Genomic DNA, 13,582 nt, shown 5'->3' on the forward strand with positions numbered 1-13,582 from the left:
TGTGAGCGAAATGCAAAGCGTCGAATTGCAAAGTCAGTGACACTTTTCTTGAATTTGCTTTAGTGGAATATTAGAATGAATATCGCTTAGACGGTCACGTTTTTAGTTATAGCTTGGGATGAATAGCGATGGTCCATCTGTATATAAGCTTGTCAAAAATATCTTCAGAAATGAATACTGCCTGCAAATCAACTAGTTAGCTAGAATAAATATATAAAAAACAAGACTATTTTAGAAAAAAAAAACAAGCATCAGACGCAAGCTCTCTGAAACAAAGAGACGACGATTTCGTCTGTAGTAGTCTTTTTTACTTTAGACATCAATGCTGTTTTTCTAATGTCACAAAGTTGAAAGGGACCACTTTCTTTGACTATCATTCTTCAAACATACCACCGTCTTGGCCGGAAAGCGTGCTAGCTCTGAGTAATAGTAAAAGTTAAAACAAGGCCTCTATATTGAATGTTTTGTTCGCTGTTAAATATAGGCCGGTCAAACGATACTTTCGAAGTGGAGGTTGCATAGTTTATGCATTATAGAGACTCGCTATTATAAAGACGCATATTTGTATTGAAACATCTCACACAATAAGTAACTTACGCTCAGAGCCTCTAGTCTATATGAAAATAGTTCTACAGTGTACGTGTCACACAGTTTTTTTTCAAGGAATGGTACTTCACCAATTGGGATGTGTGATTCACTTTGTCCTGCAAACTACGGAGATCTAGGTGAGTAAATCACACACTATAACTTCTAATATAATGCCCTTTTTGGAAGAAATGCCGCACACGACCGAAATGCCACCAGATAAACGGTACGACAAAAAATGAAATTGAACAATCAAATCAACTGACGGAGATGGGTAACTCGATGCATGGATATCGGAGAGGCATAACCTCGGAAACTTTAAATGGTTTGCCGTGAGTACATTTATAAAAACATTATCAACCCGTTTATTTAATAATATACGGGTTTAATAATAACGACTGAAAAAAAATTGGAGTATCAAATCAATTGGTGGGGACGGGAAACTGGATTCATCGATATCAGAAAAGCATTACCTCGTAAACTTTAAAAGTATTGCCACGAGTATTTTTGTAAAAACATTATCAACCCGTATATTGAATCACCAACGTGTGAGTAGAAAATACGTATTTTGGATTTTCTCTTATTATGAACTCTATGTTCTGAAAGGCGTACTTTTTTAGCAATATACACAGAGTTTTGTACCTTTTTATGTCAATCACATATGCCAATGTTATCACGTCTTACTCACCTGAGATCTCGACAGTGCTCTTGGCAATGCCGTATTTGTTCTGGGATACGCAGGTGTAGTTGTCGTAACTTAATTGGCCCAGATTCTTGAGCTTGGCCGTGTGTTTATTGCCGTCGAGAAAGAGATGCACAAACTCGCCCTGAACCAGCGGGGATCCGTCACTTCGGAGCCAATCTGTGCGTCTTGCGTTGGCGCTGAGTACCTCGCAGACAAGTTCAACCATGCGGCTGCCGTCCACACCGCGTGCCCATTGCACTGTTGTTTCCAACGTTGGTTTGCCTGTGACCGAGAGCAAAGACCCTAGATTATGAAGTTGCAGTAACGTGTCTGAAAGGGTGTGGCGTAGCCCGTAACAACCCATTCCCTTTTGAACTCGTCCTGTTTTGACCCATTACCAAAACGACCTTCCTGTGTGAACCCGTCCCGTTTCGACCCATTCCCGAATCGCCCGTCCCGTTTGAAACTGCCCCGCTTGCCCCCGTTCCCGAAACGCCCTTTTTACATAAACCCGTAGCCGAAACACACTTTATGTTTGAGCCCGTCCCTTTTAAACCTATTTGTAGAAAGCCCCACACGTCTCACCCTCTTCGCGGAAAGTCTCTATTGTTCCAACCGTGGTTTGATCACATTTTCCCTTTAAGAATATGTTCCGAAGTTTTTTTGAAGCAATTAATGCAAAGGTTCCGGCGAGCTACTTATAGTCCGTTACAACCTAAGAACGAAGGGCGAAGGTAAGACGGGCCGGGGAGGAGGAAGCAGACGGAACGCTGGAGAAGAGAGGAGGAAACCTCCCCCTGTCTTTAGCGTTCCGTCTGCTTCCTCCTCCCCGGAACCTCTTACCCTCGCCCTTCGTTCTTAGGTTGCAACGGACTATAGTTATGTTGTGAATTAGTTTTTTACCGTCAACGTATTCTTAAACTTTACATCACATTAAAATAAGCTCAAACGAAATATATTTCAACTTGACCCACTTGAAATGTTTCTTTCAAGATGGTCCCCAAAAATGTGGAACTACGAAGCGAACTATGTACACTACGCGACAACGTTACCACGAACACGATGTTGACGACTTTTAAACGTTGCTTCGAAATGGTGTTAGAAGGTACTAAATTTTACCGCTTAGGTTATTGGCCCAGATGAGCACTTTCAAAGACACTAATGATATTGGCGGCAGTTTTTTTTTCAATTTGTTTTGAGGCAAACAGCGAAAACCAGCAATCGCTTGTTCGGGCTAACACTGTCGCGCTTTGTGCAATAATAAAGTCTCAGAATAGAGTAGGCAATCACTTTGAGTAAGCAAAAATTAGCGTTGCTTTCGGTTTTATATCACAAGGTTATTTCCAGGTTACCCAAAGCGCTTATGTGCTTTATTCCAAAAATTTCTTATAGTAAATGGGATATATTGAAGAGTGAGAAATCAACACGTTGACAGCCATATGATTGCTACTTCATTTTCTTGCGAGTTCAAGCGCAGAACCTCACGCTCACAGGAAAAATTGATAACATAGAAAATGCTGTCGCCTTTGTTCAGCAAATCGAGCAGGAAAATCCCAATATCAGAAAGGTGACACTTCGATTTTGATATTTCGCGGCTGTCCCCTGACCCGAGCGGCACCACCATTTGCAAGCTTCTGCAAAGATATCCTTGTCAAGGTTAATTACGTAGAAGTTTGGGCTAGTTGGAATGCAGACATAATTGAAAACAAAACAGCGCGAATACGATAAACAAAGTAAAAACTAACCGACAAGACGCAGCGCTATATCCTGTGAGTTACGTTTTACTTTGTTCTCATCTTTGCGTTGTTTTTGTTTTTAATTATAGGTCATTCCATGGCAACGTCCCAGACGTTGCGCGCGACCACCTTCAATTTCCAAAAAAATATTCATTTCATTTTGCTGCATTGTCCGTAGCAAGCCCTAAAATATGTTTCACGAAAAACTTATTTTGATAGCATGAGCACCGTTTTAACTTTTAAAAATAGCGTGAAACTAGGTATCACTCTATAATTTATAAAAAAATTTGATTTTTTATGAAACACCCAACAATATATATATTTTTTTAAATCTGCTCGGATTTCGGCTTGCAATGTTTTGCAAGCCGAAATCTTCTGCAGTTTTGTTTAATTGAAACATTTAAAATTTTTAATAAAAAATATCAAATTTATTGGGGTACTTAATACAACTTTTTACCGGCTGTCCGGTAGGTATATAATCTAAAAAAATTGTTTAGACCGCATAACGAAATATCTCGCAGTAAAAATAAATCCTGAATTTGCAAAAAAAAAAAAAAGTGCGTTTTGACGCATAAGCAGCCGTTTATTTTACCCTATGGTGTCCAAGTAAAAATTCAATATATGATAGGATTGGAAGACCGGTCGATTGTCATTTAATTCTGAAAATTTAATTGAAGTAATTTTTGTTTAAAGCGAGAAAACAATTTTGAATTTGAACTCTCGAACAAAAAACCGGCGTCGCTCCTTAACACCTCTTCGCCGCACAGCACGCCACCGGCGACGATAGCTGACAGGATTAGGTCTAAAGAAGGAAAGGAACGGAGTTTACTGCCCCTTCCCCTTGTCCGTCTTTTCAGATGCAAGGGAAGAAACGGCGGGCATCGTGTTGACAATCAGAGGTGCCGCCAGTGCGTAGCCATAGCAGGCCCGTTGTGCCCTTTGTATCCGAGGGCGGCTCCTCACACTCCGAAACGCGATGCCTAATCGACGGGCGGGATCACCTGACGTAGACTTCTCCTAAAAGGGAAACGCGATAATATCGCCGGGAAATCTAGCCGCCACGCATACTGCGGTAAAAAACGGAACTATTCAGCGACGCAAGAATTTGCCGCTTCAAAGCCGATTTAAACGCAAACGAGGCGTGAGGCTCCAACGGCGCGCACTCGTTAACACCACATCGCCTCGTCGCTTGAGATTGCCCGTTCAGGGGGCTTTTGTGTTGCAGTTTAAATAGTGTCCTGAAGTTGACAATAAAGAGTAATTGCGATGTGTACGTAAGAAACGGCTACCTTACTAGTGGATGCTCTGCCCGGCTGCGGTAAACATTTGCTGATATCAAGACAGTGGAAGACCACAGGAGGACGCCGCCATGAAAAATGGTCGAAATAGGAAAATCTATTAAGCAACAACAGTGGAAAAACGCTTTTTCCCATCAGGATGTACCCGACAACTCGAGGTCCTGCTGCCTACTTGATTGCGCACACCGTGACACCGCCGCACGCTTTGCCAGGCTCGACGGTGGCGTGTTGTGCAAAGAAGAGGTGCAATAAACGACGCCAGGCTGCGGCGCGAGAGCTCAACTTCAAAATGTTTTTTTTTCCCCTCTTTAGAACAAAATTATTGCATTTAAACTTTCAAGAACAAAAGGCATCAACATCTTCAGTAAAAGTCACCATGTTTCTTATGTTTCTTTGAGCCACCGAAGGGACGTCCGCGCGAGCTGATCCCGCCCGTCGTGTTTGGTGTCACGTTTCGGTGTTTGAGGGACCGCCCTCGGGTACAAGAGGCACAACTGGCCTGCTATGGCTACGCAGTGGCGGCACCAGCGATTATTACACGATACACGCCGTTTCTTCCCTTGCAGCCGGGAAGACGGACGACAGGAAGCGGCAGCGAGCTCCGTTTTTTCTTTGGACCTAATCGCGTCAGCTATCGTCGCCGGTGGCCTGCTGTGCGGCGAAGAGGCGTTAAGAAGCGACGCCGGGTTGTGGTGCGAGAGTTCAAATTCACAAATTGTTTTCTCGCTTTAAACAAAAATCACATTGATTAATCTTTCAGAATCAAAAGGCAATAAATTGTGCTTCTAAACCCACCATATATTTTATTATTACTTGAAACACCTCAGGGTAAAATAAATGGTTGTTTATGCGTCAAAACGCAGTTTTTTCAGCTGCTGGATTTTTTTTACTATAAGATACTGAATTGAGCGGTTTAAATCATTTTTTATAAGTTATATACCTACAGATAAGCTGGTAAGAAGTTAATATAAGTCGCGGCAGCAATTATATATATTATTTAATAAAATAACAAAAATAATAAAATTTCCAAAAGATGGTGTTTTTATAGTTTAAATAAAACAAAATTGCACAAGCCCAACCACGATGTAAGTCGAAAGCCGTGAAAATATAAGCAAGATATATTGTGGGACATTTAATAAAAAAAAACTAATTTTTTATCAATTATTTAGTGATGCATAGTTTCACGCTGTTTTTATAAGTTAAACTCGAGCACACGTCATCAAAAAAATTTTTTCGACAAAAGTATTCTAGAACTGAGTACAAACATTGCAAAAAAAACTTTTTTTGATAAGAAATTTAAGATGGTCGATTGCAACGACTGGGATGTTTGACATAGAATGACCCTTATGTGAACACAGAAACATGAGGTTCCTGCCATATGGAGTGTCTTGCGTTACTGGGAGCAGCGTCTGTCTTTTGTTGTTCATTTGACCAAGTCCATGTCAAACGCCCCAGACGTTGTAATCGGCCATCTCCGATTTCTAAAAAAAAAAGAAGAAAAAAAAAGAACGTGCCCTTTCGCCGCAATGTCCGTAGTCATTCCCTTAAATATATTTGTCGAAAAAAATTGTTTTGATGACGTGAGCACGGTTTTAATTTCTAAAAACAGCGTGAAACTAGGCGTCACTCAATAAATGATGAAAAATGAGTTTCTTATGAAACATCCAACAATATACATAAAATTGAAAGAATAAAACACGGAGGATAAGCACAGGACAACCACGTTATTTCATTTGGCAGCGCCGTTTATTTTGGGCAGAAATATTGCGACGCTGAACGAGAAACCGTTAAAGGGGATGGCAAGTTGGGAGATGGAAAGAGTGATCAGGGGGAAGGAAAAGGAAATCTGGGAGATGGAAAGGGTGATAAAAGGGAAGGAAAACTTGGAGATGGAAGGGGAGAACCACGAGGCACGGGCAGAACTACCGTGATGATTTGTATTTACAGGGACTTGCGATTTTTTTCAAGTTGGGGCCTGATGAATTCTAATTCCCCTCTTGATAAGGATACTGAGGCCGATGAAACATTGTTTTCTGCGTTCTGGATGTGAAAGGACTCGATGATTTGCCGTCCGTGGCGATCGCGGTGCCCCCTTCTGTCTTGGTTCCTGCGAAGTCAGGCGCGCGTCCAATGCATTCGTTCGCGTGAACTGTGATCGGATGAATGGGGTTGTCAGTTCTTGAAGTGGCTTCGTTTTCGTGCTCTCGTAAGCGGTCATTGATACATCGCCTGGTTTGTCCTATGTCCTCAGCTACGCATTTGATAGGGATGGAGTAAACTTTTTCTGTGCAGCAGGCCCGGAAAACCATGGCGTGAATTTTTCGCAAGCGGGTTTGGCTTCTTCTCGGTTGATCATATTGCACATGCTTGCGAATTTGAATCTACTGTAAGAGACAACTTTCGTGTCATAGCGTGAAGCAATGGATCGGATTTGACGGGGAGCATTATGAATGCATGGTTTGCTGGCTATCCTTCAACTGAAAATCGTTTTTGTAGTTGCTTTTTGTTTAATAACCTGGTGAAAAACGGACACGAGGCGTTTCATTGGATATCCGGAACTCAGGAGTCGTCGAGCAGGGCTCTTTATGCTCTCTGTTGCCTAATGTGTACGGGAATTCGTTTTAGCTGATGTGAGTAGCGTCTTGATGATACCTGTCTTAACCGACTTTGAATGAGCACTCTCAAAAGGGAGCACAGGCTTTTCTGAAACCTGACTAAACGCCCAGCAAACGCCTTTGTTTTTTGTTTTTTGTTTTATTTTCAATCGCAGGTTTAAAAATTGTAGCCCTTCCGAGGATGGACCTTCCTTTTTTTTATTTTAGTTTGCCTCCTGCGCGTTCGAACAAGGCCACGATCACCTCGACTTTATTGGCTACAGGGTAAATAATCAAGTAGTCATCAACGTAGCGGACTGCGTTGCATTCCGGGCTAGTGTTCTTGAGCTTTACTTGTATGGTTCTATCGTCATAAGACAGGTAGATTTCACTCAATATGGGTGCAAGGCAACATGCTATACACACGCCGGATTTCTGTATCCAGATTTTTCCTTCGTGCTCGATCATTGGTGATTTTAGGAAGAGTTGCAGAAGCTCGAGGACACCGGAAAGTGACACTCCGGATGAGTTTTGGAAGCTACAGATTTCGTGTTCGGTTGTGGCTTCTTTTCGAATTCGAGAAGAATTGGAATGTCCAGGTTATAGTACATAATTTCTATGTCTAGCGAAAAGAAGTCTAACTTAGAAGCACCAGTATGCACCGGTTCTAGGTTGTTGATGCGCTCCTGAGAGTTTTTGATTCGACAAGGTTGTGAGGGATGCACGCCGGAAAGGTGTTTCGGGAGAAACATGGCGAGTTGCTTCTGCCAGCATCCTCTCTCAGATACTATTGCGCGGAGGGGGACGTCCGGCTTATGCGTTTTAGCGGCGAAGAATACTTGCAGATACTGGTTGGCTGGAGCTGTTACAAAATTCTTCCTTTTCGGTAGGTTTAGCTGAGCGCATAGTTCTTTCAATTTGCTGCGGAGAGATGCTGAAGGCCTCTTTTTAATGGTTGTGAGGTTCTTTTCAACCGCGGCTTTGGCTTTCATTTTACACATTTCGTCATCAATTACTACGAAGCCTCCTGTTTTATCCGCCTGGAGGTGCTTGAGGTTTTCTTCTCGAATTTCCGCTGCTGCCGACCGAATGTTGACAAGTGCCTTGGGTGTATAAGGTCTTGCCTTGCACCCATGTTAAGTGAAATCTACCTGTCTTATGGCAATAGAACCATACAAGTAAAGCTCAAGAACACTAGCCCAGAATGCACAGTAGTCCGCTACGTTGATGACTACTTGATTATTCACCCTGTAGCCAATAAAGTCGAGGTGATCGTGGCCTCGTTCGAAATTGCAGAAGGCAAACTAAAATTCAAAAAGGAAGATCCATCCTCGAAAGGGCTCCAATTTCTAAACCTGCGTTTGAGGAAAAAAAAAAATACAACGAAGGCGTTTGCTGGGCGTTTAGTCAGTGTTCAGAAAAGCCTGTGCTTCCTTTCGAGAGTGCTCATTCAAAGTCGGTTATTATAGGTATCATCAAGACGTTAATTACATCAGCTAAAACAAAATCCTGTCCACATTCGGCAACATTTAGCATCAAGATTGAAACTCGACGACTCCTGAGTTCCGGTTATCCGGTGGAGCGCCTCGTGTCCGTTCTCCACAAGCTTATTAACCCCAAAACAACTACAAAAACGCCTCTTCGTCGAAGGATAGTCAGCATACCATACATTGATAATGCTTCCCATCGTATTCGATCCATTGCTTCACGCTAGGGCTCGAAAGTTGTCTTTTCCAGTAGATTCAAATTGGCAAGCATGTGCAACATGGTCAACCGACAAGAAGCCAAGCCGGCTTGCGAATAAAAGCACGCAAAGATTTTCCGGGCCTGCTGCACAGAAAACGTTTACTCCATCCCTCTCAAATGCGGAGCTGATTACATAGGAAAAACCGGTCGATGTATCAATAACCGCTTACGAGAGCACGAAAACGAAGCCACTTCAAGAACTGACAACCCCATTCATCCGATCACGGTTCACGCGAACGAATGCATTAATGCGCGCCAGTTTTCGCAGGAGCCAAAAAAAAAGGGGACACCGAAATCACCATGGATGTAAAATTATTGAATCTTTTCTCATCCAGAACGCAGAAAACAACGTTTCATCGGCCTCAGTAAACTTATCGAAACGGCAATTAGAGTTCATCAGGTAGTTCTGTCCGTACTTCGTGGTCCTCCCTTTCCATCTCCCAGTTTTCCTTCCTCCTTATCACCCTTTCCATCTCCCAGTTTTCCTTCCCCCTTATTACCTTATCTTAATCGGGGTCTCGTTCAGGGTTGCAACTTTTCTGCCCAAAATAAACGTCTTTGCTAAATGACAAAACGTGGTTGTCCTGTGGTGGTCCTCCGTGTTTTATTCTTTTTAATTTTATGTATACATGTTCTATCCTCTCGCCTTTACCAATCCAACAATATATTTTCCGTATAGCTGCACGGCTTTCGACTACCAATGTGGTTGGGCTTGTGCAATTTTGTTTAATTTAAGTTATTAAAAAATAATTTTCTTCAAATTTAAATATGTTTTGTTATTTTTATTAATATGTATATATATAATTACTTCCGGGACATAAATTAACTTTTTACCGGCTTCCCTGTAGGTATATAACCCACAAACAAATTTTAAAACCGCTCAAATAAAAATCTTGCAGTAAAAAAAAATCGGAATTTGAAAATACGTGCGTTTTTACGCATAAACATCTGTTTATTTCACCCTGAGGCGTTCCAAGTAAAAATACAATATATTGTGGGTTTGGAAGAACAATCTATTGCCCTTTGCTTTTTGAAAAATTAATCAATGTAATTTTTGTTTAAAGCGAGAGAAGAATGTTTGAATTTGAACTCTCGCAACACAACCCGGCGTTGGTTCCTAACGCCTCTTCACCGCACAGCACGCCACCGGCGACGATAGCTGACACAATTAGGTCCAAAGAAAGAACGGAGCTCGCTAGCGCTTCCCTTTGCCCGCCTTCCCTGCTGCAAAAGAAGGAACGGCGGGTATTGTGCAATAATCGCAAGTGCCGCCAGTGCGTAGCCATAGCAGGCCCGGTGTGCCCTTTGTAACCGAGGGCGGCCCCTCAAACTCCGAAACGTGACGCTAAAAACGACGGGCGACATCAGGTGACTTGGACTTCTCAATGCGTCAGGTGACGTGGACTTCTCCATAAATATATCTTAGTTCTCCATGAGAAGTAAGATATTTTAGTTCTCCATGAGAAGTAAGATATATTTATGGAACGGTAGAGTATTTTTGCCTAAAAACCACACGGAATTCAAATTGCTATGTGATAAGCATCATGAATGTTGGCTTGAAGCAATTTACAAAAAAAAAAAAAAAATATTTGAGACTTTTAGCATTTTTGGTAGTTTTGTTACGAACTATCTCGTTGCTACAGGTGCCTGTAAAACTTCTTATTGAAAGCCCTGGAAGTATACTGATAACAAGAAAAAAAAAAGGTTTCAGGCCGTACAATTAAATATCACGCACAAAAACAACTAAATTTTTGCCAAATTGCGTTTTGCCGTTTTAAGAGCCGTCGATTCTGCCTTGAGGTGGCCCAAAGAAAAATACGAATATACGGTGTCGTTTACAAAATTGTTTATTGCCTTTTGTCCGTGAAAGTTTAAATAATATAATTTCGTTCTAAAGAGGGAAAAAAAAAACATTTTGAAGTTGAGCCCTCACGCCGCAACCTGGCGTCGCTCCTTGCGCCTCTTCTCTGCACAGCAGGCTAACGTAGAGCCTGCCAAAGCATGCGATGGTGTCACAGTGTGCGCACGCAGATGGACACCATGACCTGGAGTTGTCGGGTACATCTTGGTGGGGAGCTTTTTTCCACTCTTGTTGCTTTATGGATTTTTTTTTCGATTGTTTTGCGCGGCGGTGTCCTCCATTGGTCTTCCACTGTCTTCATATCATAAGTCTCTTAGCGCTGCCGGGTCAGAACATCCACTAGTAAGCTAGCTGTTGATCACGTACACATCGCAATCACTCTCTATTGTCAACGTCAGAACACTACTTAAACAGCAACATAAAAGCCCCTGAACGGGCAGTCTCAATCAACGATGTGATGTGGTGTTAACGAACGTTTGCCGTTTCACAGCCGATTCAAACTCAAACGAGGCTCACGCCTCGTTGAGGTTTAAAACGGCTTTGAAACTGCAAAGTCTTGAGTTGCTGAATAGTTCCGCTTTTAACTGCTGTACACGTGACGGCTAGATTTCGCGGCGATACCGTTGCGTTTCCTTGTAGGAGAAGTCCACGTCAGCTGATGCCGCCGGTCGATTAGGCATCTTTTTTCGGAGTGTGAGGATCCGCCCTCGGATACATAGGGCACAACGAGCCTGCTATGGCTACGCACGGGTGGCACCTCCGAGTATCAACACGATGCCCGCCGTTTTTCCCTTGCAGCTGAAAAGACGGAGAAGGGGAAGTGGCGGTAAACTTCGTTCTTTCTTTGGACCAAATCGTGTCCGCAATCGTCGCCGGTGACGTGCTGTGCGGCGAAGAGGCGTTAAGAAGCGACGCCGGGTTGTTGTGCGAGAGTTCAACTTCAAAAAATGTTTTCTCGCTTAAAAAAAAAGCACTTCGATTGAACTTTCACATTCAAAAGACAACCGATTGTTTTCTCAATCCCACCATGTATTGCATTTTTACTTGGACCACCTAAGGATAAAATAAACCGCGGCTTATCCGTCAAAACGCATTTTTTTTCGCAACTTCAGGTTGTTTTTTTACAGCGTGATATTTAATTGAAGGGTTTAAACATCTTAATAGATTATATACCTGCAGGCCAGTCGGTAAAAATTTCTATTAAATGCCTGGAGCAAGTAAATATTTTAAGCAAATAGCAAATGTCTTAAATTCTCAAAACAACATCGTGTTTTTAAAAATAGTTTAATATAAACAAAATTGAACAAGCGCAACCACATTGCGAGTCGAAAGCCGTGCAGATTTAAGAAGAAAATATTACTGGGTGTTTCATAAAAACTTTGATTTTCCGTCAATTATGAATTGATACCTAGTTTCATGCTATTTGTAAGGGTAAAAACCGCGCTCAGGCCATCAAAATATTTTTTTTTTTGTAAACAACATTTTAGGGCATGGCTACGGACGTTACGGCAAAAGGCCATGAATTTTTTTTTGTTAGAAATCGAAGGCGGTCGAGCGCAACGTCTGGGACGTTTCACATAGAATGACCCTTATGTCTTCTCAAGGCCTCATCCCGTTTGATCGGACCGATGAAGCTGCTAATGTTCGGGTGAAGCTTTAATGTTCGGGATGGCACCGCAATGCCTCCGAGGTAGTTTCAAGTGAGGGAAAAGTGAGGATAGCTAGAAGGACTGGCATTGGACACATGAACTTAATCAACTGTTAGGGAACAGTTCAAACGATAACCAGCATGGCCTGATAACGATTGATAACGAATTGATAACGAGCCATGGCCCAAGCGGGAAGGTTGTTTCGGGATAGGGCGAAATGGGAAAGGGCGAAGAAACGGGAAGGTTGAACTGGGAATGAATCAAAACGGGAATCACCCGTTTGAAAGGGGCACTTTGTAACTAATTCATAGACATTAAACGCTTTCTAATATCCGGTGAGATTCCACGTGCTTTTATTTTTTTTTTATATGTCGCAACAACCTTCTTTATTTTTAGCTTAAATGCACGAAAAATATTTTGAAGACAGCAATGTGTTTTTTAAAAAAAAGATAAGTCCTATACGCAAACAACAAAGTAACGTTGAAAAAGAAAAAGGTCAACCACAACGACACCTACTAAGTTCAATAGGAACAGATTTTAATCGAAATTATTTGTGCACACAGACTAAAAGCAGCACTGTAGTACACTGTCTCTAACCGAATAAGCATTGCTCGGTATGACTGTATAGCAGTCTGTATTTATTTGCTGCATCTATCCTACCACATTCTGTTTAGAAAGCGTTGCAACACAGAGAGGTTATTTTCAACGGCACACTTTGCAGTAATATGCTCTATATTTATTCGAAAAGCGAGATTGGCGTCGAGGAGCCTCCACCGCCAGCTTTAATATTTGACGAGGGTCTGATATTCGAGCGCTCTCCCGCAGGAAAAACACGGCGAAAAGCTTAAAGCGCATACTCAAGGCCGGGAGTTCAAAACAGACATTCAACAATTATCGCTGTGATATTAACTAATATTTGTGGCAATATTAAAATGCGACAAATAAGCTGCCGTAACTCGAAGTCGGATAGCTATGAAAAACGTGTCTGCATTACAATATTTCAGAAGACAAGACTCCATTGCCGGGGTCTCAAACTCAAACCTGTATGATTGACAACATGTCACAAGTAAAATATCGGAGCCGATTTATGACGGACGACGGAATGCCTAAAAAAATTAGAAGTAGGTAAGAAATGTCGCAGTATTTGGGCATCCCTTCTTATGAGAATATGGGTAAATAAACAACGCACATAAAATAAGGAGCAATGCGCTCCTATTTCCAGGAAAGGAACCTCCCGCTTTCTTCTTTTTGGAAACTCACCGGAATTTCCAGTGACATCACAAACTTTGAATTGTTCAAATGAGAACAGTAGGTTTTGTATAGTTGACAGGACGAAAAAATGTGGCCGCCCAGAGCACGCAATACAAATCAATACAGAACATATGTCCATTTCACTATTGTTTCTTGAAGAAATGTTTCAATTTTGGA

At 42.0% G+C, this 13,582-nt stretch overlaps 1 protein-coding gene across 2 annotated transcripts in view; it reads right to left on the bottom strand.

The window, feature by feature from the left end:
* The window catches only part of LOC8053519 (hemicentin-1), an 82,044-nt gene that overhangs the window by 25,621 nt on the left and 42,841 nt on the right, over positions 1-13,582 (bottom strand). For both annotated transcript variants that reach the window (XM_040215116.2, XM_029991996.3), the window contains one exon: positions 1,274-1,552. In XM_040215116.2, the coding sequence (XP_040071050.1) occupies positions 1,274-1,552 (279 nt within the window). The remainder of the gene's footprint in view (positions 1-1,273; positions 1,553-13,582) is intronic.

The sequence above is a fragment of the Ixodes scapularis genome, unplaced genomic scaffold (assembly GCF_016920785.2).
Source record: "Ixodes scapularis isolate PalLabHiFi unplaced genomic scaffold, ASM1692078v2 PGA_scaffold0__279_contigs__length_252992795, whole genome shotgun sequence".
NCBI lineage: Eukaryota > Metazoa > Arthropoda > Arachnida > Ixodida > Ixodidae > Ixodes > Ixodes scapularis.